Genomic DNA, 24,428 nt, shown 5'->3' on the forward strand with positions numbered 1-24,428 from the left:
GAAATTTTGGAAGCTATTTTCTAACTGGCTCTAACTCTGAGGAATGAAGTGGCACACTTGTTTGGTTTGAAGGAGCACTACTGAACTAGGGTGATAGATGTTTCCCCCAAGACACTGGGGAAAAAAACTTTGGTTCTTGTTTGAGAGCTGTTGCCTTAGGAAAAACATATGCAGATTTAGTCATGTGTGATGTCAAAGTGACTGTGAAAAGAAATAAGGGTTTGTTTCACAAAAATTTAGTATTTTATTAATTATGTATTTCAGGTCTATAAGAATCTTATGTTCAGTTTGGAGTATATGTTTCTACAATCTGCTTTCATCATGGATAAAAGTCAATCTTCTTGTTAGGGATACTGAGATTTTTTCAGTTTACTGTATACTGTATATCTATATTGCCTGCACAAGAAGTTAGAGTAACTAACTATATATGTCCTTGATATAATTCAGTTTTACCCTGTTTGTTGCCTTATGTAGCTTTAGATGCACGTCTAGAAGTTGGACTTGAACAACAGGCTGAGCTGATGCTGAAAATGATGTCCACGCTGGAGGCTGATTCCATTCTACAAGCATTAACAAATACATCTCCTACATGTAACTACATGTTGTCAAATCATTCTTTTCACATAATGATCATGATGCTTTGAAATTTTTCTAAGTGACTGCAGAAAAAATTAGTACAAAGTTGTATTTTGCTTGAATTTTCTTGTTAGGTGAAGCTTTAGAGATAGTTCTTTATTCAGATTTTTGAATTACGTATGTACCTCTAAGACATTTTGTGAAACTGGTCAAATATGCATGATTTCTTCTACAATGCTTTATACTGCAGTGGAGGGAAAGTTTTCATTTTCTGATCTAGGTGCAAGAAAATGTTAAGTTTCCCGTGTGAAGCTTCATTCTTGCTGTTTGAAAGCTGCTTTGCACCAGTTTCACCTATTCTATGATGAGAATGAAAATATTTGGATACAATTTTGAACTCAGCTGTTCAGTAAACTTTGTTTTAAAAACATTCATAGAGTGGTTTACTTCTGAACCTATTTTCAGTGAGTTGTGCTGCCCATCTGGTTAAAATGTGTTACTTTGTAGCCCTCTGGGTATCTTAATATGCATGCAGTCATTGGTTGAATATCTAGGGATGGAATAGGTTTAGTGACATCCTCAGTCTTTACTTCTCTGAAAGTTCATTATTGTCTGCACTAGTTGTGCCATAATGCCTGAAAGAGATGTTCCAATTATTTGTCTTACCATTGTGTTATCAGGACACTGCTATAATATGTGTTTAGCAAGAACTATGAAAATGTATTTGTGTAACTTACTTTCCAAATGGTTTTTGTGGAGATGGAGATGTCTGATATTCAAGTATGCCTTTCACAGTATGGTAGTCAGTAGTCCAACACTACTGAACGCTACATTGAAGATGTTCTTGTAAATTATCAAATGTGTCTTTTCCTTAAGTATAAAATGCAAGGAAATAATAATGAAATTACTTTTAGCAACTTTTCAAAATAATTAATGGGGGGATGGTACCTTGTTTTTTTTCTAGTAACGCAATCTCCTAGTGGAACAGATGACTCATTGCTGAGAGGATTACATGCTGCTAACCAAAATGCCCAGTTGATTGTGCAGTTGTCATCTATACCTATGCTGAGCGCGTGCTTCAACAAACTCTTTTCCATGCTACAAGTCCACCATGTTCAGGTATAGCATTTTGAACTTTGAAATGCTTTAATAATATTTCTCTCTAAATTTAAAAGTTGTTTTCCTATACTTCTTGCTACTTAAGATTCAGGTAACCTGTTACGTTATGTACTTTTTTGCTTGTGAATCTGTCATGGACAACAGTACTAATAACATAACACAAGCTGCTGAAAGCTTTTATCAGAGGACATATCTTGTTACAGCTGAAAAAGTGGGTATACATTTTCATATTGAAAAACAAGTTTGTATATTCACTGAATGATAATTGTTATCTTATTAATGAAAAGTGTCACAAAGTGTTCAGTCTCCGTTTGTGGAGGTTTTCAAAATGCAGTTGAATAAACTCCCAAGTAATCTAGCCTTTCTTTGAGCAGAAGATTGGATTGGGTAACTTCCAAAGCTCCCTTCCAACATGAATTATCCAGTGATTCTATATGTTAAATTTAAAAGTTTGTTTTTTAAAAAGTTATTGGTTTAGCAATGCTTTTCTTGATTCATTTAAAGGAATGCCATGTGCGTTGTATATTAATGATTGGAAGCCTGTCTGCCTCTTTTTATTTTAATAAAGTAGCTGACTCCACCCCTCAATTATTCTTTAAATATCTCATCCAGAATACAGTTTGTGGTGTAAATGACCTTGATGCTTCCCCAGAATATCTAATGAGTTATTTTCCTCAAAGGAATTATTCAGAGTACACATCAGTGTCTCTGAGGTTTCCCATTAAATAAATAGGCCTTTTGAATAATTTTGGTTGACTGGGAAACATCACTTTAATAACATTTCAAAAGCTTATGTTCAAACCAATATTACAGGTGTAAGGTTATGATAACGATATTTCTGAGCAGTGTGCAAAGCTGCTTTTTCAACGCAAGTTTGAAGAAAGTTCTTAAGAGAAACTTTGATATATTTAGAACAAATCAATTACAAAAACATTGCAGAAGCATTTGCTAGTTATGCTGAATTTGCCTTGAACATTATGTTTAGCAGAGTTTTCAAATCCTGTAAAGGAGAGAGGGGGTGTGTTATCAGTGAAACAGTAACAGCTGAGAATATTGATAAAGTTTTTAAAATTGAAACTTTTATTACTTTAGGGTTCTGAGTTCGGTCTCATGGTGAGGTTTGTTTCCTTTTTTTCCAGCTTGAATCCCTATTACAGTTATGGCTCACATTAAGCCTGAATTCCAGCTCCTCTGGAAGTAAAGATAATGGCGCCGATATCTTCCTTTATAATGCTAACCGAATACCTGTCGTTTCCCTGAACCAAGGTAAAATATATTAAATATGGGAAATAAGTTTGGTTTATTGGTGTTTGTTTTTTTTTTAATACCCAATATTTGCTAATAAAAAGTACTACAGTAAGTACTTCTTATAAGATCAGTATTGGGATAATTTATGTGTTCTTGTTAAAGAACTCTTGGGCTCACTGTCTCAACTTGAAAAATATGTTGCTAATGTGTAACTGAGAGTTGATTCATTGAATTTTCATAATCTCCTTAGAAATTAAATTGTAAAATTTGTGGGGTTTAATTCATCATTATTCCCAAGAGGACTCTTCAAAATACACTTCTTAGTATAAGATGAACTGTGCAACTGTATGCACTTTTCTGACAGATTTCATCTCATTGTATACCATCCTATGGTCCTTCTCTTAAAAAAGGGGTCAGTAGAATGTGAAAGCCCTATTACTTTTTAACATCAGACTACTAATCTGATACAAAGACATGTTGAATTATTTTTTTTTTCTATAATATGTTATACTGCATAGTTGAGAAAATCCGAGGCATCTTTTGGTGATAATATAAAATATTTATGCCTGATATAATGAACCTGTTATGCTGACTTCCATGAGAGCATTTTGAAACCAGTTTCTTTACATTGTTTTCTTTGAGATGTCAGGATCTGGGCACTGTAGAAAGTTCTGTGGGCCAAATCCTGTGAAGTGTTGGTGAGGCTTCTTTTCCTAATTTCCTGGAACAATGGTTGTCAAAACAAAGTAAATAACAATACTAAAGATAGCACCTTACAGTAAAAATAAGAAATCTGTAGTAATATCCTGAAGATTAAAGCTTGGAAAAACCTGTTTTTCTTGACAGCTTCAGTAACTAGCTTCCTGTCAGTTCTGGCATGGTATCCTAATACCTTACTCCGGACGTGGTGCCTTGTGCTTCACAGCCTAACACTCATGACAAATATGCAGCTTAATGGTAAGTTTGGGTTTGGGGTTGGTTTTTTTATGTTGCCTGTTTTAGTGATGAAAGAATGAGTAAGAATGAGTGTTGATTCCAATCCAGAACATTCCCTTTCTCATATAAGTACTTTTGTTGGTTCTCCGTAATTTCAAGCTTTTCAAGAGTGAGCTCCTTGAATTGCTTGTACCATGGGAAACAAAAACCCTACTGACAAAAGAGAATGTCATTTTAAGTAGATAGGCAATGTCGTTTAAAGGTGCATTTTAGGACTAGAGTTGGACTGGGCGATCCTTATGAGTCCCTTCCAACTCAGAATATTCTGTGATTCTAACGATCCCTGGAAATTGGCTTTGTAGTATGCAAAGAAGTATCAGAGAGGAAGGGTTAAGGTGCTATGAGAGAGATTCATGTTCTTCTGATGTGGTAAGAATATTTTCGTAAATATGCAAGCTCCAATCACTACATATGTTAAGCTATCTGGAAATAAGCCCCCAGAAGCTGAATCTATTAAAAAAGAAATCCAACCATTTCATTTCATTTCCCTATGCACACCAGCTTATCTCACATTCTCTATATTGCTCCATAGCACGCTAGAAATAATGTTACTTTGTGGATGAGATTTTGACACAAGACTGATAGAAATTAAAGGAACTAATTTTTAAATGAGGAAATTAAGTTTCTATAGGGCTCACTATCATAGGACAGCTGTCATGAGGAAAGCTTTGGTGACCTTGTCCTCAAGGCTGAAGAAATACCAAATAGTGAGAATGTAGACACTGAAATGTTTTAAAACCTACATGTTAGCCATGTAAGAGCTCTTTTAAATTCTGTTTTCCCTCCAAGCGTATGACTAGAGATGGTACTTACAGAAGAAGGCATGAGCCACCTGAAGATCACACTTCTATGAAGCAGTTTGCTGTCCTGAGGTGGCACAGTTGTTCTCCAGAATTTTCATCAAAGATTCTTATGAATCTTTTTTCATATTTGCCATTTCAAATCATTGACTTTGGGATGCAGTTTTTTCTTAAAATTTTTACCTTCTGTCCCCTTTCTGTGATGTTATTTAGATTCAGTCTTATGAAAATCTGCTGAAATTTTTGCTATTAAGTGAAGCAGCCGAGCTCTGAGTAAATTAATGAAAGAGACTTAAGTAATATTCACAAACTGAGATTATAATCTTATTCTTGATATCTGAGAATGGAACGTGGGCAGATTTGTAGGATAACAGTGCCTGCAGTTAACAAGTACATGTATTGTCAACACTCCAGTTTGTGACTGTAGAGTGCCATTTTCCAAAATTTATGCGGTGTGTATCACTGAGATCATATGTGAATCTCTTCCAAATTGTATGAGACTCAGTGGTGTGCTCTGACACTAACAGGCAGCTGTGTGTTTGCAGGAGTTTCTTTGGTAATTGCCTGAGATCAGTAGGTGATTATGTGAATAAAAGGCTGCTCAAGAGCAATGTGATTCATCAGGGGCACACTTAAGCATGTGCACATGGTTGTGGATTTTTTTTGTATCTAGGATTGTGAGCCCAGGGTTGGAGTTGAGTTGGAAAGGGTTGGAGATGCAAGTTTGGTGGAGGGTAAAGAATAGGGTTGAAAGTGTGTCTCCTATACATGTGTGTGGATTAACACAGCTGTATATCCCTTAACTGCCCCTTTTCCTATACTCACTGAGGGAACCAGCAGCTAAGTAGGTATAAGCACCCATCACATCTCTTCTGTGCCAGGATTCCTCAGCAGCTGATAATTCAACATAACCTTCTTTCTCAATGACATTGAGTTGTCACATTTAAAGAGTGAAATAATCTGTATTAGATTCTTGACTATTGAAGGTGAGATCCATCAGAGCACTTCTTCAATCAATTATTTTGGGGTTTGTGTTCTTTTGTTCAGAACTGGGGCTTATAATAGTCTCTTGAGTCATTGCAGACAGCATCTCATAGAAGTTTTCATCAACTTAGACTATTCAAGATGAAGCACAAATTGTTCAGGTCTTGACTGTATTGACAGGTTGTGGTTAGGTTTATTTATTGATTTATTTTTAAACCACTAAGATGTCAATTACAGTCCATTGGGAACAATTTAAATTAGCCTTGCTAGATGTTTGTAGTTATAAAATGAGGCTCTTTTCCCTTTTAGTATCTAAAATACAAGCCCCTTACTTATGTCAACTGCAGTTGAATGTAATTTTAGTGATAATGATTTGTCTTACATTTCAAATTAGTTTATAAGTGGAAGTTTAAAAAACAAACAAACAAAAATCCAACGACAGAAGGCAGTAGTAAGTATAAATTCAAGAGCTATGAGCTTAGGGGGCTCTTAGTAACCTGAGTATCAGTTTCATTTTCAACTTATATCATGATATACTCAAAAACACCCCCCAAAACCAGCCAACCAACACCATAACCACTCTCCAACAACCTATATACCTAGTTTCCTTAGAGGAAAAATCAGTGTTCTGTATGTTTTATTTAAGTAAATGCTCAGATTCAGTAGGGGGAAAATAAACTTTATCATTTCACCCAGACTGCTGTATAAAGGCACATCCTGCAATGGAAGGCCTCTCTGTTTTTCTGACATCTTCAGTTTTCTTTAAAAAAACATATGAAATTGTGTACTTTCTTATTACAGGTTTGTCCCCCACCCAGACAAGCCTTAACTTTTTCATCCTTTGCATTATCAAATGTGTGCTAGAGCAGGCTTGTTGTCTACAGTGGAACTGGAATGCCATGGGATGCTTTCTTGCTTTTATTCAACTGCAGCTATTGCCATACCATCAGTCATAGCCATACAGGCTTGTTCCACTACTGATCTTGATAAATCAATGCAAAATTATTTGTATTGTAAGCATTAGTTTTCTACATTTTATCTAAAGCAAGAAATCTGTTTATAGTTTAAAAATATCTGTTTATAGTCTAAGATTTGATAAAGGGAAAACTCTGAGTTATCTTCTCCTCCCATCTTCCTGTAAGGATTTCTTCTCAGAGCAAGTGTTTTTCCAATGCTGTATTTATTTCATTGTGCCGAAAGCGTTTCAACTGAGATGGAAGCAGTCAGAGTTTAGTTCTGGTTTTGACAAAGATGTTTCCCTTCTGGTTGTGATCTTTAGTTTAACTCTCCTTGGTTTAAGGAAATTATTGTGAATCATGAAGACTGTGAAAAACAGAATGACTAGTAAGTAAGTCAGGATTTGTTTCTTTTAACAACTTCCCTAATTAAGAAACTTATCTTGGGATATGAAGGAGTTCCATCCAAGCTGTTGTTCCAGAGCATCATTTCTTCGTGATTTAAACTTTTATATATGATGACATAGTCTGAAAGAGATCGCACCTTCAGCATGTAATAAACTGTAACTTCATTTAGATAGGTGTAATAATATAAGAATATATTTTTATTCAGTAAGTGGCTGTGCTTTTTTCAAGCTGTGTTTTGAATTGATTCAATATATCACTACTGAAGGAGTAAGAGTTCACATTTAATAAAGCTCATTCATTTGATCACTGAAGGGTGTATTTTAATTCAAATTCTGGTCTTCAAAGTTCTGATCTGTTAAGCTCCCTGCAGTTTTAGTCAATGATGAGAAGTCTGTGCATGTGCCAAGGACAAAAATATTTTGATTTTGTACAGGATAACTGAACACTTGGTCTCTGTCTGACAAACTAAAAAATGCACTTAAGCCTTCTTAAAATGTTGGACTAAAAAAAGAAACAAGTCAAAATATCTGTATGCATTGCTTCTACAAAATTAATTGCTATTTTCAGGAATACTGCCTTAGCAAGCTTGGAACAGTGATGGAACAGTTTTGGGGGTTTATATGTATACTTAAAAGAAAAGTTAAAATTGTAGTCCTGAGTAAGCAACTTTGAGTTGCTGATTTAGCTGAGAATATTTCCGTATCATGAAATAAATATAAGGAATTTGCATTATAAATGTTTGATTTACACTTAGTGCTTAAGATTACAGATTTAATTTTTATGTCTTTATTTTTAAGCTGGTCCAAGCAGTGCCATTGGAGCTCAGGAAAGTACTGCCCAATTGTTGGTGTCAGATCCAAACCTCATTCATGTGTTAGTGAAATTTCTTTCTGGCACTAATCCTCATGGAACAAATCAACACAGTCCACAGGTAATGAGCAATTAAAATAAGAGAAAAACTCTTTGTAGTAGAATTTCAACACACTGGACAGAAACGTGTTGTTTGTTATGTATTATATCCTTGCCTTTTTCTTTTTCTGGCTAGTCTTAGTTGGTTCCGATGAGCAACCCTAGGGAAGTTCATGTTGTTGATACACTCTGTGTAGTGCGAGTATATTTTTGGAACTCTCTGGAGACTTGCCACAGGGAGAGGATGCCATGTGAGATGTTAGTGAAGTATTCCATTCAGTTAGTTTCCTGAATCTTGTTGGATTCGGATAAAAATGCCAATGAAGATTTTGAGTTTAAGTATCTAAGAATTCCAGAATTTAAAATTATGCTTTTATTTGCTGCCTGATTTGTGCTTTTAGTTTCTGGATTCATCTGGTGTCCACTGCCTCTCCTAATTTCAACAAATGGTTTTTTTTGCTTTTTGCAGTCTTTGAAATGTCTGCAAATAGTGATTTTAAAAAGGCCAAGTTAACTTAATTGTATGTAATATTTGACAGGAGTCTCAGTTTAAGAGGCAGAAAATACCTGGTATTTCCAGGTTATTTTTTTCCCAGCAGATTTTCCAGAAAATATATAGTCTATTCCAGAACTTAAACTCAGCACAGTGCTGCTAATTTAAAGTTCTTATGTAAATATGTAGCTTGTGACAAAACATTCAGATTAGCTCAGAAATGTATTCTGTGTGAAATATAATTTGCATTACTGAAAAGAGATTCCCAAGCTGCAAAACGAGTCTTAGACAAAGAACTGAATTTCTTGCTTTTGACTCAGGGTTAGGAATTGAAAAATATGTAATATAAATTGATATGGATTAGTTCTGTAAAAGTGCTGTAAAATTTCCAAAAAGCAAGTTAAGCTACTTGGAATACTTAGAATACTTCTCTGTTTGTAGAAGATGTTTTTGGTAGATACTGCTTAATGTTCTTGAAGACATTTCAGTCTTCATATATAAACTTACTAAAATGTCTTTCCCTCTAGGTTGGACCAACAGCAACACAAGCTATGCAAGAATTTCTTACTCGATTACAAGTGCACCTTTCTTCAACTTGTCCTCATATGTTCAGTGAATTTTTATTGAAATTAATACATATACTTTCAACAGAAAGGTAGATCTTACTGATGTTTTTTCCTTGCATGCCCTCTTTTTCTTTCAAATCTGTGTGATTGGGAATCATAACTAAGATGTATATATCCCACCTTGTCATACTATCAAGTTATGTATCAATGGAAATCTTCATTGTTGCTGCAGCACTACAAGCAGGTTCTGAGCTGCTTCCAGCATGTGGAAGAGTGCATCTGGAATCCACCCACAGCCGTCTGTGTGTGAGTGACAGTGAAGAGAAGCACTAGAATTCTGAACTGATTTTATCTAGAGCTAAGATATAGGCCTTGTTGAAGTAATCCCTAAAATAAGGACACTGTTGAGCTTACCTATTATAAAAAGTATTAATTCTAAGAGGCCTGAATTAACACAAGATTTTAGAAATTATTCAATAGTGAAAATAATATGGATGTGAAAATAATATGGATTGTGAAAATAATATGGATGGCTTTTTGCACAGGGTAGGATGAAATATAAGATTGTTTGATTCTCTTTATGCAATATGCATATTTATTGCTTTGTCTTTGGTGAGGTTTTTTTCTCTTCACATGACAGTGGAAAACATCCTCTGCCCGACTCTCCTGGGGCCTACTGATGCCCACTAGTGTAGTCAAGTGCCTCTGGCCAGGAGAGAGATAAAAGCTTACGGCTTGTCTTTTACAACTCTGCTTCTTCAAGGCTGGTCAACGGGCAAGTGACTGTATATATGATGTTACACCGGAAATACGGCAATTGTTTATTCTGAAGTACATTGGGAATAATTTTGTTCTAGTATAGATGTTACGCTCGTCCCCAGACAAAGGCTTTGTATAATTAGGGATGAGCTTCCTCAGTTCTGGCTTCCCAGTAGGTGGCACTTTGGTGTTACCTATTGTTTAATCTTAAAGAAAATGATTTCTGCCTTCTAAGAAATTTTACCTTCTTGACTTAAATTGATCAACGACTTATATAAGACATGTCATAATGCAATAAAATCATTAATTCACAGTGAATCTTGGAATACATGTGTGCATGCTAGCATTTATTTGAAATAAGCTAATGAGAGCACTGAAAGGGTAGGTTTTGAAATGTGTTAGGGTTTTTTTGAGTCAAACCAAGTGGGAGACTGAAATATCATAAAATGGGAAGCAGAGCACCAGAAAAGGATTTAGATTGTTATTTCTAAGAACTCAGGTAGTTACTGAAGGGTACCACGTCTGATCAAGGCATACAATTAATTGTGAAGAAGAGCAGAGCAGTATTTTACTCTTTAGAATTAATAAATGCCAAATATTTTCTTCAAGGCTTTTTCTATAAACTGTTTTGGTCTGTATGTAATTTTAAAAGTTACAGGAACATTAATCAATGTGAAAAGATACAGAGAAGTATATAAAAAAATCAGTAAGTAATGCTTCAAGAATTAGCACAAGTTCTATTTTAGATATACTGATTGAAAAGGTTCATTTTGTAGTCCACCACTATACATGTAAAAGCAAGTGGTTAAATAAACGTATCCCTAAGAGAGATCGTTCAAGCAATCAATCTACACGCACTAGCCTGTGATAGTTTGAGTACCTTCTCATGGTCTTATGTATAGTTACTATTTAGATAGCAAAAACCTGACCATTCTTCATCCTACCTCTGGGGTGGGGACTGGGGACATACAAAAAACAAACCCTTGGGAAGAAAAAAAACCCATCATGATTTCCTTTAAGAAAAGAAATAATCTAATGGTATTAAAGTGTTAGGGGACTGCTTCCCATGGGTATTTCCTTGCAAACATAAGACACTTTTCATCCAGGACTGAACAGGATTGTATTCCAAGTCTATACCTACAAAACAAACTGAATTCTAAACAAAAAAAAAGTTGGATCATAGACTTTTTAGAAGGTAACTTTTTGATCCTTTGAGGTGATAGGAGAGTGATGGCATGAGCAGGCTATGTAATGACCAATATATTAAAAAATTATAAATGGCAGCTTGTAATATCTCTTTTTTCTTTTTCCTTTTTTTTTTTTTTTGTCTTTCAGGGGTGCTTTCCAGACAGGCCAGGGACCATTGGACGCACAAGTGAAACTCTTGGAATTTACCCTGGAACAGAATTTTGAAGTTGTATCAGTTAGCACTATTTCTGCAGTAATTGAGTCCATAACCTTTCTTGTGCATCATTACATTACATGTTCAGACAAAGTAATGTCTCGCAGCGGCTCAGACAGCTCTGTGGGTGCTCGAGCATGTTTTGGAGGGCTTTTTGCCAATATTATCCGTCCAGGTGATGCCAAAGCAGTTTGTGGAGAAATGACAAGGGATCAACTTATGTTTGATTTATTAAAGCTGATAAACATTTTAGTTCAACTGCCGCTCTCCAGTAACCGAGAATACAGTGCCCGTGTTCCAGTAGCAAGCAGCACTACAGACAGCGTGTCTGATGAAGAAAAGGTTTCAGGAGGCAAAGATGGCAATGGAAGCAACCCTAATACTCAAGGATCAACTGCATATGTGGCAGACTTGGTGTTAGCCAACCAACAAATTATGAGCCAGATTTTGTCTGCGCTTGGCCAGTGTAACAGCAGTGCTATGGCAATGATTATTGGTAGGTATTTCCTGAAAAAAGCAGACGTTCTTTAGGGGTGGTGAAACATTTAAAACTTCTACAAACTCATAACTTGGGTGTAGACATGAAAGAATGTGTCACAGAAATGACAGGAAAAAAGAGACAGAGAAGAAGTGAAAGGGGGAAGAGATATGTAAAAAAACTCCTATCATGAGGTGGGAGACAGTAATTGAAACCAAACAGGAATGTGTTTGGCATTCGAATTTGCTGAATCTCAGAATGGTTAATGTTAAAGGGGCCTCTGGAGATTGTCTAGCCCAACCTTCCTGCACAAAACAGAGTCAACTCAGAACCTGCCTCAGACAACAGGTTGCTCAATACCTCAGTCCAGTTGGCTTTTAATTCCTCAGGGGTAGAAACTCCACAACTGCCCTGGCCAACCTGTTACAAATGTTCAATCATTCTTGAGACAGAAAAACCTTTTTCATATGTTTAAATGGAATTTCCTGTATTTAAGTCTGTAGCCATCGCACACCTCTATGTGTGGGTTAGAATGAGTCTGAAGTTTGTGCTACAGATACCTTACCTCAGTTGTTCTCTATGTATTGGATTATTTTCCTTTTTTTAATAGTTTCTGCAAAAGACAAATTACAATATTGTCCCTTTCACAGAATACGTAAACTTTTCCTATGTTTTACCAGAAATCACATTAATATCGCATTCTAGGAGTTCCAGTAATATATTTGTGGGTCAGATTTTCCTCCTGTGAACAAGTGAGGAAGCTGATCCTACTTTGAACAGCAAAGTTTCTGTTTGTCAGACTTGTATCTGAGGTACATTTTCTCAGAGAGACAACCTATGTGATTTGGTTCTGAGTAGTGATGATAGCAAAGAGTTTATTTACACAAATTACAGCACTGGCTGAAATACTATGAATGTTTCCATGTGTGCAAAACTGGAAAAACATTTTGCAGGAGTGCAGACAAAGACCTTGCACTCTGTTTCAGGTGTAATAATTGTAAAATTTTTCCTTTTTATAGTGATTCCCTTGTTTTGAAGAAAGTTGCTCTGGCCTTTCCTGTGCTGATCGCTTTTAAGCAGATGTGAGACTGTTAATCCACGCTATTATCAGAAAACAGTGTACATCCAGTATACTGGATGTATATTAGACCAGTGGTTCATTTTGGCAGAAAAGCACAAAAAATAGGAAAAAATAGTAATCTCCAGTAGTCAAATAAACAGGAGACAGGATTTGACAAGCCTGGATTGTGCTGTTGGAACCTTCCCGATATTAATTCCAGAACATGTCCTCAATTACTCTGGGTAGTTAGTGTCATATTGCAAATACACTATGAACACTGAAAGTAGTTTGTTCTGGGAATGGGGTTTTGTTCTGACTATGTGGGTTTTTTGAGTGATATTCACATATTATTCTCCTCAAATTTGATGTCTTTCTAAACTGCTAATTTCTGTCCAGCAGTTGTTTCGCGTTTTTTAAAAGGCAATTCGGAAAGATAGTGTTGTTTCAAAATGTTTTTCATTGAATTCAGGATACTGGGCCAACTGATTCCTTCAGTGGATTGTTCCTTCCAAGGTCTTTAAATATAAGTTATTGAAACTAATTTGTTCATGTGTTTTGGGACGATGCGACACAGCTGTTTGTGGTTGTAGTTCCTTCATCAAAAACTCTATTAAGCTCTCTCCAGACAATTTCTGTGAACAAAACATTTTTCCTAGACTGCAGCCAAGGTATATATGATCCAAAAATCAGTTATCAGCTTATACTAGTAAACATATAACAACTAATGCAGCATGGAAAGGTACTCCCAGGAAAGGTAAACAAGATGTCTGCAAATGTGTGCTGATAGATAGTGGCTCTGGTATAAAAATTTGTGCTAATAATGTTAATACACTGCAACTGGTGAGCCAGCTGGTCAGGATGCCAGGTGGCCTTGAATAATTCACTTGCCACATGAATTTGAAACGTTTTTCTTTCTGGTTTTTCTTTTATGACCATCTTGTCTGTTTCATTAGGGGTTTATGCTTTGTCATTAACAAACTATGAAAATCATACACTTAACAGTATTCACCTCCTATGCTACCTTCTCCTCACCTGGAAGTCCTCATAGCAGACTCACCTTATTTGACCTCAGCTTTATAATTCATTACATTTAACTTTGCTAGACTGGGCAAAGGCTGAGTCTTAAGACTTCTTTCTCTGTTTCCATGCATCCATGCTAATCAATATTTGCTTTCTTGACAGCTTGAAGGTGGCTAAAGTACTACACCTGTGAATTCTCTTGCCAAAATGTTTATCTAAGGCACGTTCCAAAGATCACTTGAGCACACTGGTTTTTATTATCGTTTTTAGTATAACTTGAATTTCTCTAAATGGGACAGGATTATTCCATGGTGTCCTCGCATTCCAGTCTAAACCCAGTTTTAAAAGCTCTTCTAGACTGAAGTCATATGATTCATGAGACAGTAGTTTTTATGGAAGTAATCTCTTCCTTGGGAAGACTATTCATTTGCTTTCTGTCCTTCATCTCGGTAGTGCATAATCAATACTGGTGAATACTGATATTCAGAAAATCCTCATGCATAAATCCTGAGCTGTAACACTGAGAAGCAGAATTTCTGGAACACCAATGGCAATTTATATGATCTTGAAAACTGGTCCATTTGTACTTAGTAAAATCCATGTGAGCATTTGAATATCCTTGAGTTCTCTTATGTGCTGTAATGGTTTGATAAATATCAGTTGGTGACCTTTGAATTATTTCTGTTTTCACTAAGGTGCAAGTGGCTTGCATCTCACTAAACATGAAAACTTTCATGGTGGCTTAGATGCAATATCAGTCGGAGACGGGTTGTTCACTATCCTGACAACACTTAGCAAAAAAGCAACAACAGTTCAAGTGATGCTTCAGCCAATTCTTACCTACATGGCCTGTGGATACATGGGAAGACAGGTAAGTTTCCTTAGGCCTGCTGTGCTTCAAGGAAATTTATAATACTAAATTCTGTGATCCATTATAAGATCAGAAACTGAGTTAGCGCTGTGTAAAAGAAATGTTAACATTTTTTACAACCTCACTTCAATTGGGTGCTGCAGTTAGGGAGCCTCCCTCTGTTGCCCGAGAGAGAGAGAGAGAGAGAGAGAGAGAGAGAGAGAGTGAGAGAGAGTGAGAGAGAGAGAGAGACACTTTCTGTAAGGATATTTTGACATTCCTGTAAATGTTCCTGGCCAAAGGCTTGAAGATGGATTGGATATTGTGTTATGTGCAGGTGGGAAAGACATTTATTGTGTTCATATTAGTGTGCACTTTAATGTTCAATATTCTTATTTCCCTTCAGCTGCTCACCCCGTGCATTTGATCTTTTCTTTACCACAAAGACTTCTACATAAGGAATTGAACCATGTGGAACATGGTATTCCTCTCTGCATTCCTATGGCAGAGAGGTCAACTGTGGTGGCATTTCCTCTCTAGGAGTTTTGCCTACTAGAAGGGGAGGCTGAGAGCTGTCATGCATATTTCTACCATACTAATTTTGTGTGAAACCACATATTTCTTATATATTTTTCTTCCAGGGATCTCTTGCCACTTGTCAGTTATCTGAGCCACTGCTCTGGTTCATTTTACGAGTGTTGGATACAAGTGAGGCACTGAAGGCTTTCCACGATATGGGTAAGATTGTTTTTTCTTTAGCTGCATCAAGTAAAAGATTTATTATAGATTTTTTTTTGCACTTAAAGAAAGAATCCATGTATGTGTCTAGAGGGGCCAGTTTACTAAATAGGCCTTTGCTTGTGTGGAATCTATTGCATGCTTCTGAGCAGTATTGTTTTTTTTTTCTCTCTGCCCACACTATATACAGGTGGTGTTCAGCTTATCTGTAACAACATGGTAACAAGCACAAGAGCTATTGTTAACACAGCAAGAAGCATGGTTTCAACTATTATGAAATTTCTTGATTCTGGTCCCACCAAAGCAACAGATAGCAGTTTGAAAGCTAGAGTTCTAGCTTCGGAGCCTGATAATGCAGAAGGAATTCACAATTTTGCACCTTTGGGTGAGTAATACTTCTTTCTCTACATTAATATCCACTGGTCATTTGAATCTGTATCAAGTTCTTAACAAAAAGCTTTGCAATAGTGTCAGATGTTGCAATAACTGTTAAATCGTCTAATCAGAGCAGTTGCCGGTATTTCAAGGTAATGCTGGGGATGAGGTTAGTCCTCTCCTTCACAGGTAATAAGACCTCATGTGGGCAGGAGAAGGAAGGAAAGGGAGTGATCTGTATCTGATGAAGTCATGCATCAAGGCGAGCCCATTTCTCCTCCCCTAGGTCAGGGGATGCCCAGTTCCAGCCCACATCTGCCATAGACACACTAAGACTCACTAATTTCACTTGAGGCAGATGGGTTTGATGAAGCTGTTACAGAAGAATAGTAAAATTGGATGACAGAGAATGAAACTGAGCTGGGTCAAACAGTAGAAGAAGCTGGAGCATAAGGCTAATACTGCTGATGGTGTTCTCACATCTATACCTAACTGCTTTGATGTTGCCTGAATGAGCATTTGTTAGAAGTGCAATGCTTTTTTGATATCAATACAATGGCTTTTAGTTAACTAAAAGGCCTGTGTTTTAAGATGTAGAGGTACTGCAATACCTTACAAAGGCTCCTTTTCACCACTAGTGCCTTTATGTTTTCTGTTGCTGCCCACTAGCCTAGTGTAGCCCTTGCATAGAATCGTAGAATCTGCTGGTTTGGAAAGGACCTCAGAGATCATCAAGTCCAACCTTCAGCGTGGTTACTAGACCATGGCACTAAGTGCCACATCCAGTCTCATCTTAAAAACCTCCAGGGACGGAGAATCCACCGCTTCCCTGGGCAGCCCACTCCAATGCCTGATTACCCTCTCTGTAAAGAACTTCTTCCTAATATCCAACCTAAACCTCCCCTGGCACAGCTTAAGACTATGCCCTCTTGTCTTCCTGATAGTTGCTTGGAAGAAGAGACCAACCCCCACCTGGCTACAACCTCCTTTCAGGGAGTTGTAGAGAGTGGTGAGGTCTCCCCTGAGCCTCCTCCAGGCTAAACAGCCCCAGCTCCCTCAACCTCTCCTCATAGGATTTGTGCTCGAGTCCCTTCACCAGCTTCGTTGCTCTTCTCTGGACCTGCTCCAGCACCTCAATGTCCTTCCTGAACTGAGGGGCCCAGAACTGGACACAGTACTTGAGGTGTGGCCTCACCAGCGCTAAGTACAGGGGAAGAATCACTTCCCTGGACCTGCTGGCCACACTGTTCCTGATACAGACCAGGATGTCATTGGCCTTCTTGGCCACCTGGGCACACTGCTGGCTCATGTTCAGCTTTTTGGGAGTCTCAAAACTCCTAAGTTCCATTCTGCCTGGCTGCTCTCCAGCCACTCTGTGCTCAACCTGTAGTGCTGCAGGGAGTTGCTGTGACCAAAGTACAGGAATCAGCACTTGGCCTTGTTGAACCTCATCCCGTTGGAATCAGCCCAACTCTCCAGTCTGTCCAGGTCCCTCCGAAGAGCCCTCCTGCCTTCCAGCTGATCGACACTCCCCCTCAGCTTGGTGTCATCTGCAAATTTGCTGATGGTGGACTCAATCCCCTCATCCAGATCATTGATAAAGATATTAAACAGAACTGGGCCCAACACTGATCCCTGGGGGACACCGCTAGTGACCGGCTGCCAACTGGATGCAGCCCCGTTCACCACCACTCTCTGGGCGCGGCCCTCCAGCCAGTTCTTAACCCAGCACAGAGTGCCCCTGTCCATGCCACCTTTTCCAGGAGTATTCTATGGGAGACGGTGTCAAAGGCTTTACTGAAGTCCAGGTAGACCACATCCACAGCCTGTATTCATACAGTGTGTCTCAGTGACAAGAGGGGAGAAAGAAAGGATTAATTTTAAAATTTCTGGAGAAATTGTTGAACAAAAGAGAAGTTCATACAGTCCTGTCATTCAAATTTAAGAGTGTCAAAAATAATGAAATTAAAAAAGAAAAGGAAAAGAGGTTTATTTGGCATAATAGGGGGCATTAGAAATCTTCTACCTTGCTCTTCACAAATTTCTAGAAGGTAAATTTAGGAATCATGCAAATGTTGGTTTTTTATCACTTTAAATAGTAAAAAAGTATGTATGGCGGTAGCCTCTTGCATACCTTATCTCCCAACTTACGAAGTGCTGCAATTCTTGATGTTCTGCCATAAGTGCATCTATCTTAATATTTAACTTACAGTCAGGAGCTTGCTTTTGAAATTAACCTTCCAGTTTTCCTCACTACATTCTGATTCTCATTATGTTGAAGAATTTGGTTATAAAATTGTTTATGTTGTTGTAATATTTTAACCTTTAAAACCTTCATTATGTTAACCGTGAATTAAATGAGTTCAAGTTCTAAGCATACTGTTCAACCTGCACCTTTCCAGTTGGTTTGTTTTTGTCACGTACCTTTGAGAGTAAGTTTAAGATTTTGGTAGCGGGTGTCCCCTAGCAAATTTCAGGGAGGTACACATGCATATGGATATATAAACTGCCTATTTAAAACAGTCTGAGTAAAATAAAAATAACTCAGCAGTTGACATTATCACAAATGGGATGTTATCAATAATCAAAACAGATGAGACAGGAAAAAAAGTGTTTTCCACAGTTCAGGTTGTAAATTAACCTGGGTTTTATTAATAAACATTAATAATCAATGTTAATGGTGCTGTTTTTGAAGGTTCAATCACCTCAAGCAGTCCCACTGCCCAGCCTGCTGAAGTGCTGTTGCAGGCTACTCCTCCCCACCGACGGGCTCGGTCTGCAGCGTGGTCGTACATATTTTTACCTGAGGAGGCTTGGTGTGACCTCACAATTCACCTTCCTGCAGCTGTGCTGCTCAAGGAGATCCACATCCAGCCTCACCTGGCCTCTCTGGCGAGTAAGTAGATTCACTGACATTGATGACAGTTCAAAAATGTGAAGGGTAGTATTTAGAAACAATACAAAGTGTAATCAGAGAACTAAAGCTGAGAAGTTTTTTGAATAATGCCCATAAAATAAGTTTGCAAAGCTTGCTAGTTCTGCTTTCCTTGAGAATGGAAGGCCCTGCCCCTGCTCAGTTTTTTCTTGAGTGTAGTAGATGTCTTATGTTCCTGTTAATATGTCAAAAAAACCTTGTCATACTTCTCAAAACTTTCCTCAGTGAGAACATGATATTGGTCAAGGGTCTTCAGGCAAAATGTTTGGTAGTTGGAAATAAGTATGAGATTTTCAGTTCTTATTGTTGTAGCTCTGATAGGGAAAAGTGTGGTGTTTTTAGTGACAGGACTTTTCTTTATCTGAAGTCTTTGAAATAAACTGTATATACCATGTATCAAAAGGCGTATCCATTTTAACGTATAGCATCACACAGCTCAAATACTCCAGCTGCAGTTCTGTAGTAGCGTTTGCCTGAGATAATTTCAATAATTTTGTTCTCTTTTACATCGATACATGTTCAACACCTAAAATTTAAACGAGTACAGATTTTTAAATAGTGTTAAACCTTCTTATCTTACTCCGTAGCTTGCCCTTCATCAGTGTCTGTTGAAATAAGCGCAGATGGTGTCAATATGTTACCTTTGTCAACTCCTGTTATCACAAGCGGACTCACCTATATAAAGATCCAGCTGGTAAAAGCTGAAGTTGCCTCAGCTGTCTGCCTTCGTCTCCATCGTCCTCGGGATGCCAGTACCCTGGGGCTCTCTCAGATCAAACTGTTGGGCCTCACAGCCTTCGGAAACACCTCCTCTGCAACCGTCAATAATCCCTTCCTTCCCTCTGAGGATCAGGTCTCTAAAACAAGGTAAGGCTCTGGTATCAGTGGACAGTGTACTAGTTCATGGTTTAGGGGTTTTTTCCATGGTGTTTTCTGCTCTGTGTCAGGTGTTTTAGTAGCAAACTGTGCCTTTTTTTTTTCCAATACAGAAGGCAAATATAAGCAGTACTTCTCACTTATTTAATTGCATGCTTAAATCTGCATATGTAAAAGGGAATGTTTCACCCCTGCAATGGTGAAAGAATACAAAGCACAGGAAAGCATTTAGAGTTGCATTTTGTGTTTTTAATGAGTAGGCAGTTGTCAAAGAAAATGAAGTACCGAAATATTTCTTATTCCTATTGAAGTCAATAGAGTTACATAATTTTTGGAGCAGGAATAGAAATAGAACAATGGAATGTTTTTTGGAAGTCATATCTAATATTGGTGTTTGCAAACATTTGAGAAATAGGAACTGAATGTTGTTACAATTCTGGCATATCAGCAAGATTTCTTTTCAAAAGCTTTTATTTGGTTAGGTGACATATTGAGTTTCTTACTCATTTTTAAATAAAAATAAAAAAAACCTTAAAGATTTTAAAAAGAAGTGTCAAAGTTTTTCAACTTTGAGTTTGATGTGTGGATTTTTGAGATTTTCTTGTTCTTAAATTTAGCTTATTAAATTGTAAAAACTTATTAATTGAAATATTTCATCTTTGAATCTCAATGTTTATGAATTTGAAAAGAGAGCATTGGAAAGTTTTAAAAACCTTTCTTTTTCTGGGAAAAATTTTGAGACCATAAGTAAATTTAGAGAATATGAATATTGCTTAGTGTATATTTAATAAAAGCTGTATAACTGAAATTGGTCTTTGCTCTTGAATAGCAGTAAAAAAAAATTTTATAGCCAAATTATACCACTGATATATTTTTACATCAGAAAAGGTTATAATACAGACACACAAGAATAATCAGTATCTAAAGAAAGATTGTGAGTGTCTGTTCTTCATGTCTTGACATGTTTTATTGTGGCTTTTATTGTGGCTTTCAGCTTAATTTTGTAAGTATCTCAAGAAAGTAATGATATGACAGCTATATTCAATAAACTTGGATATAATTTTGGTTTAGACATAACAGAGAACTCGCTCTCTTCTAATTAATAAATCTAACGCATCTAGGAGTACATTATTCCTGAAATTGGAAGTTTAATTTAAGATCTATATGTAAGTTTGCCTTTTTTTGAACTATGATAAAGGTTAACTGTGAAAACAAGTTAACCTGCTAGTTTTGAATTTGTCAGTGAAATGATGCCATTTATTTTGCATACAACTTAGATTGCCGTATTGTTCATGATGCTAGTTTGAATGGTAGTGGATTTTATAAATAAAGTCTAATTAATGTGTTTCCAAATTGATTCAATTACGATAGGTTTAGTTCTCAGGATGTATTATCAAAAGGAATTCTGAATGATATTGTCAAAGAATAAGAAAGACATGAGAGAAATGTAGTGGCTAACACATTTTTAATTGCTGTGCTTTTTCTGTATGTATTTTAAGTCATGTTCCTTAAGGTTCAGTGTAAGTTATTGTAGATGTGTATGACCGTAAAAGTTTGTAATGTCAGGGAATTTGTTCAGGTGTATAATTTTAATGCCAACTACTGTTGCATCTCCGCTCCTTTTAATGTAAAAAGCCCAAAAAACAAGGAAAAAAAACCCAAACAAAACAAAAAACCAGACCAACCAAACAAAAAAAAACCAACAACAATCCACAACAACCAAAAGAACCCAAACCCAAAAACACCCCACACCCTTCCACTTATATAAACATGTCCCCTTCTATCCTCCCCCCAAGAGGTTGGCCCTATTGGAAGAAATACATATGAGAATCGAGAAATCTTGAGAAACTTTGGTACTGAAACTTGCAGGCTCTTAACTCTTCCTACCCACAAATCCTGCCTTTCTTACAATCTTAATCCAATGACTGTAACAACATTACTAATGTTTATTACATTGTGGTCTTACATTCAGGCATTTACTTTGCTCAGATGGTGTTTGATCATGACACAGAAGTTTTCTACAGTACTTGTCCTGTAGTCTAATACAGGTAGTTGTGCTATAGATGAAAAATAACATAATAAGAAAATAATACATTAGCTCATTTTTATGTTTTCCTTTTCAGTATTGGATGGTTAAGATTATTACACCACTGCCTCACTCACATAAGTGATTTGGAAGGAATGATGGCTAGTGCTGCAGCACCCACGGCTAATCTGTTGCAGACATGTGCTGCTTTACTAATGTCACCTTACTGTGGTATGCATTCTCCAAATATTGAGGCTGTACTTGTAAAAATTGGACTTCAGTCCACCCGAATCGGCCTAAAATTGATTGACATTCTTCTAAGAAACTGCTCAGCATCAGGGAGCGATCCTGCAGGTGAGTGCAATGTATTTCTTTTCAGTTGTTGCTTAAAAACATTGCTTGTATAGAAGTACAAGTACAGTATATTTGCATGTTACTTTCAGATTCGGAATCTGGGTTGCCAGAACTTGCCACTGTGTTTTGTTATGCTTCTGAGTATCACAGTCTTTGTATGTGGGTAGTTCTGCAATAGTAGAGCAGTGCATTCAGGATTGTTTTGGGTTTTCGGAATTAGGTAATGTTTTGAAGACAAAGAGTAGGATGTGCAATGTATCCTAAGTGTCTCTTACTATAGATACTATAGTAAGATGTTTCAAAATAAAAAGCATCCATAAGTAGTGCTAAGGAAAACAAACAGCAATATTTGGGCAGCAATAGTCAGTATGAGTTCTGAATAACACTAAGCGTTGGAAATCTTTGTATGTGGAGGTATGTAATTAAGATAGAACTACAGTCTATATCCCACAGTGAAATTCTGGAGAAGCTGTTCTGTTAATGCACTGGGGGGTTTGTATTTATGGTTTCATACCACTTTGCTGTTTTGTGGCTTTTAAATGAAGAAAACTAAATTCCTATTTTTCCTTTTTGGAGGTTGCTAACAGAAAACACTCTTTTTAAAATGGCTTCCATGACTTCTCTTTCCGTGAGTTAGTGTTTCAGTGTAGATTGCTATCTTTTGCTGGAATGATGTTAGATAAGAGAGTAGTTTCCGGCAGGGCAGGAGATGAACACAGTGAGAAGATGAATAGGAAATAATCTGAGGAAATCTTCAGCTGTTAGTCCCATTGATGGAAATGGGAGTTAAATAAGCTTCCAGTTTGAAATAAGTGTTTGCTTCTGTGAAGCATGAGGTTTAATAGCTTTATTGGAATTAGTCATGTCTTTTTGGAATATGTTGAAGAAAATCCTACTATGTAAACTTTTAAGTCCTGTATCTGATAAAGGTAATGGCTTTTCCTTTCATAGTAAAGCTGAACATTGCATTGAACATACAAAATGCTCAGTTTTGAGACAGTGGTATGTTTTAAGAATTGCATCCTTATGCTAATGGCGAAACTTAATTAAATGTTAATATTGCAATTCTATAATGTCATTAGTACGCTTTAAAAATATGTATGTAAGTACTTCTGTTATTTCCCCTCCCCTTTTCTTTTTTTAATGCGGCAAGATCTGAATAGCCCTTTACTGTTTGGAAGATTAAATGGTCTCTCTTCTGACTCCACAATAGACATTCTTTATCAGCTTGGAACAACTCAAGACCCTGGAACAAAAGATAGGTAATGTTACTTGGGTTGTCGTGTGGAAGCATATACAAAAATAGTTGGCTAAATGGTGCTTGATATTAGTGCACAAAATAAAACTCTTTTGAAATCTGATTGTTACAATATAGTGGAAGTGCAGAAATCTGGAGAAGCTTTTCTACTTTCTCTTCTAGCTCTTTGCATGCCTTTTTTTCTGCTCTTATGAATGTGATAAAATTTTGATTTTCAACCGACTTTTCTCTCAAACACTCAGGACTCAGTTACCTGCTATATTTTCTTTTTCTGTAGAAAGTTGATATTTGACTATCCAAGATAAGTGTTTTAAATTAATTTTAGCCCTGATCTAAGTCTTGAGAAAACAGAGCTTGAGCTCACTCTTGAACTTTACTTCCAAGGAATAGATAAATGCGTAAATTGGATTACAAAACAACAGCAAGCTAATTTGGTTTTGAGTGTTTCTTTGATCCTTTATAATGTGCAACATCATCTTGCCTTACAGAATTCAAGCATTGCTGAAATGGGTCAGTGACTCTGCAAGAGTTGCAGCTATGAAAAAAGGTGGCCGGGTCAGCTACATTTGTCCAAATAGCTCAACGAGAGAGTATGGTCTTTTGATGCCATCCCCTTCCCACTTGCATTGTGTGGCAGCAATTTTGTGGCACAGTTACGAATTGCTTGTTGAATATGATTTACCAGCATTGCTTGACAGAGAGCTTTTTGAGTAAGTATAGCAGTTTTGCAACACATTATTTTTATAACTGAACTGTTTTGTTCACAAAAATGATTCAAATGAGTGCACTTACTCATGTTTCTGTTTATGAGATCTTTTAGTGGACTAATCTTGTTGATATTGTTTGCAGTAATTTTCACAGTACTTATAAGTGATCTTCATTAGTATACTGTTATATAAGTGTTATTTTATTTGCTGTGGTATCCAGTATCTGTAACAGATAGCTGAGAACTAGGAAGCCGGGGGAATTTTTTTCTTGAAGTTTTTTATTTGGGCTTTTGTTATGGCCAAATTATGTTATGTTATGTTTATTTGAAAAAAATAAAAGCACAAAATCCATAGTGAATCTTAAACTATGAATTTGCTGGATGTTGGTGGGTTCTAAAGAGAAGTTCACCCTAAACACTAAATATGTACTCTTAGTGACTCCAATTTGAAAATGTATGAGTTAATACTCACAATTTCTGTTGCTTAACCATCTCTTCTGTTTAAAGAAAACAAAAAAAGAGAAGCCACATAAACT

The 24,428-nt window shown here is 36.8% G+C and overlaps 1 protein-coding gene across 1 annotated transcript in view; it reads left to right on the forward strand.

Moving 5' to 3' along the window:
* Nucleotides 1-24,428, forward strand: part of BIRC6 (baculoviral IAP repeat containing 6) — a 171,501-nt gene that overhangs the window by 73,740 nt on the left and 73,333 nt on the right. The window contains exons 40-54 of the mRNA XM_017806694.1: nucleotides 475-591; nucleotides 1,541-1,695; nucleotides 2,835-2,961; nucleotides 3,790-3,900; nucleotides 7,885-8,018; nucleotides 9,017-9,144; nucleotides 11,150-11,712; nucleotides 14,470-14,645; nucleotides 15,266-15,362; nucleotides 15,553-15,747; nucleotides 18,433-18,633; nucleotides 19,260-19,539; nucleotides 21,672-21,928; nucleotides 23,082-23,190; nucleotides 23,675-23,896. Coding sequence (XP_017662183.1) covers nucleotides 475-591; nucleotides 1,541-1,695; nucleotides 2,835-2,961; nucleotides 3,790-3,900; nucleotides 7,885-8,018; nucleotides 9,017-9,144; nucleotides 11,150-11,712; nucleotides 14,470-14,645; nucleotides 15,266-15,362; nucleotides 15,553-15,747; nucleotides 18,433-18,633; nucleotides 19,260-19,539; nucleotides 21,672-21,928; nucleotides 23,082-23,190; nucleotides 23,675-23,896 — 2,872 coding nt within the window. The remainder of the gene's footprint in view (nucleotides 1-474; nucleotides 592-1,540; nucleotides 1,696-2,834; nucleotides 2,962-3,789; nucleotides 3,901-7,884; nucleotides 8,019-9,016; nucleotides 9,145-11,149; nucleotides 11,713-14,469; nucleotides 14,646-15,265; nucleotides 15,363-15,552; nucleotides 15,748-18,432; nucleotides 18,634-19,259; nucleotides 19,540-21,671; nucleotides 21,929-23,081; nucleotides 23,191-23,674; nucleotides 23,897-24,428) is intronic.

Source organism: Lepidothrix coronata, unplaced genomic scaffold, assembly GCF_001604755.1.
Source record: "Lepidothrix coronata isolate B3197 unplaced genomic scaffold, Lepidothrix_coronata-1.0 Scaffold16, whole genome shotgun sequence".
NCBI classification, from domain to species: domain Eukaryota; kingdom Metazoa; phylum Chordata; class Aves; order Passeriformes; family Pipridae; genus Lepidothrix; species Lepidothrix coronata.